Source organism: Neopelma chrysocephalum, unplaced genomic scaffold (genome assembly GCF_003984885.1).
Source record: "Neopelma chrysocephalum unplaced genomic scaffold, ASM398488v2 Primary Assembly neopelma1_61976, whole genome shotgun sequence".
In the NCBI taxonomy this organism is placed as follows: Eukaryota; Metazoa; Chordata; class Aves; order Passeriformes; family Pipridae; genus Neopelma; species Neopelma chrysocephalum.
In genome coordinates, this window is record NW_020905476.1 from 1 (window position 1) to 1,109 (window position 1,109).

The window sequence follows — 1,109 nt, forward strand, 5'->3', positions numbered from 1 at the left end:
GGGGGGGTGGGGTAGAAAAAAAATAAGGCGGCGGAGAAGAGGAAGGGGGGCTGGGGCGGCCGCAGCCCCGCTCACCGCGCACGGCGGCGGCTGCCGAGCCGAGTCAGCAACACAAAGACAAAGCGGGTCCCTTGGGGTCTGTCCTCAGAGCAGTCTGTGCCGCGGGGCTCACAGTCCGGGGGGCGGCGGGGGGCTCCCAGCGCCCCGATCTCATGCCTTCCGGCTCTTGAGCGCCTTGGGCTTTGCCGACTTCTTCACCTTCTTGCCCCCAGGAGACGCGGCTCCCTTCTTGGTAGCTTTCTTGGCTTTGCCCTTGTCCTTCTTCGCCGCCGCGCCGCCGGCTCCCTTCTTGTGCGATTTCTTCTCGGGCTTCTTGCTCTTGGCCGCGGGTTTCTCCGCCCGCCGGGATGTGGAGGCCGTCGCCTTCTTGTGGGACTTGTGGGCGCTGCTGCCCGTGCCTCCCTCGCTGCCGCCTTCCAGCTTCTTCCTGTTGAGCTTGAACGAGCCATTGGCGCCGGTGCCCTTGACCTGGAGCAGCGTGTCGTTCTGTACCAGTGCCTTAATGGAGTACTTCAGGTAGGTCCTGCCGTTCTGCTGGTCGAACCAGGCCACCTTCTTGGCCTCGTTGTAGATCTTAGCGAGCGAGGAGCCATTACGCTCGCCCAGTTTGCGGATCGTCTCCACCACCAGCTGACTGTATTTGCCCGGCTGGTTCTTCTTCTTGTTGTTCTTCCTTTTCTTCGACGGCGACAACGAGGAGGCGCCGCCGCCTCCTTTCGCCTTCTTAGCGGCCGCTTTCTTCTCCGGGGAGAGCGGTGCCTCCTCCGCCTCAGTCAGGGGCAGATCCGCTTCTTCCAGCTCTACCGACATGGTGCGAGCTGCGGGGGGCCACGGGCCGGAGCGGGGGCGGGCGGGGGCAGCGGCGGCGCGGCGGGGCCCGGCGGGCACACTGTATCTGCTCCGCTCGGTCCGCGCTCTGCCGGGGCGGGCGCCGCCGCCGCCCTTTATATGGGCGCGGGGCGGACCACGTTGAGAACAACAACAGCCTGGTCCGCCGCCAGCCCCAACTTGTGCTTCTTGGGGCCTCTTCGCGGGGCTCCCGCGCGGCC

The 1,109-nt window shown here is 66.5% G+C and overlaps 1 protein-coding gene across 1 annotated transcript; it reads right to left on the reverse strand.

Moving 5' to 3' along the window:
* Positions 1 to 6: 6 nt before the first annotated feature.
* On the reverse strand, positions 7 to 990 carry LOC113979214 (histone H1x-like). Its single transcript, XM_027706674.1, has one exon. The coding sequence runs from the start codon at positions 868 to 870 to the stop codon at positions 211 to 213; it is 660 nt and encodes a 219-aa protein (XP_027562475.1). The 5' UTR covers positions 871 to 990; the 3' UTR covers positions 7 to 210.
* Positions 991 to 1,109: the final 119 nt, after the last annotated feature.

Bases quoted from the DNA above. Each gene is read 5' to 3' on its own strand.
- LOC113979214 (XM_027706674.1), bottom strand. From the start codon at position 870: ATGTCGGTAGAGCTGGAAGAAGCGGATCTGCCCCTGACTGAGGCGGAG.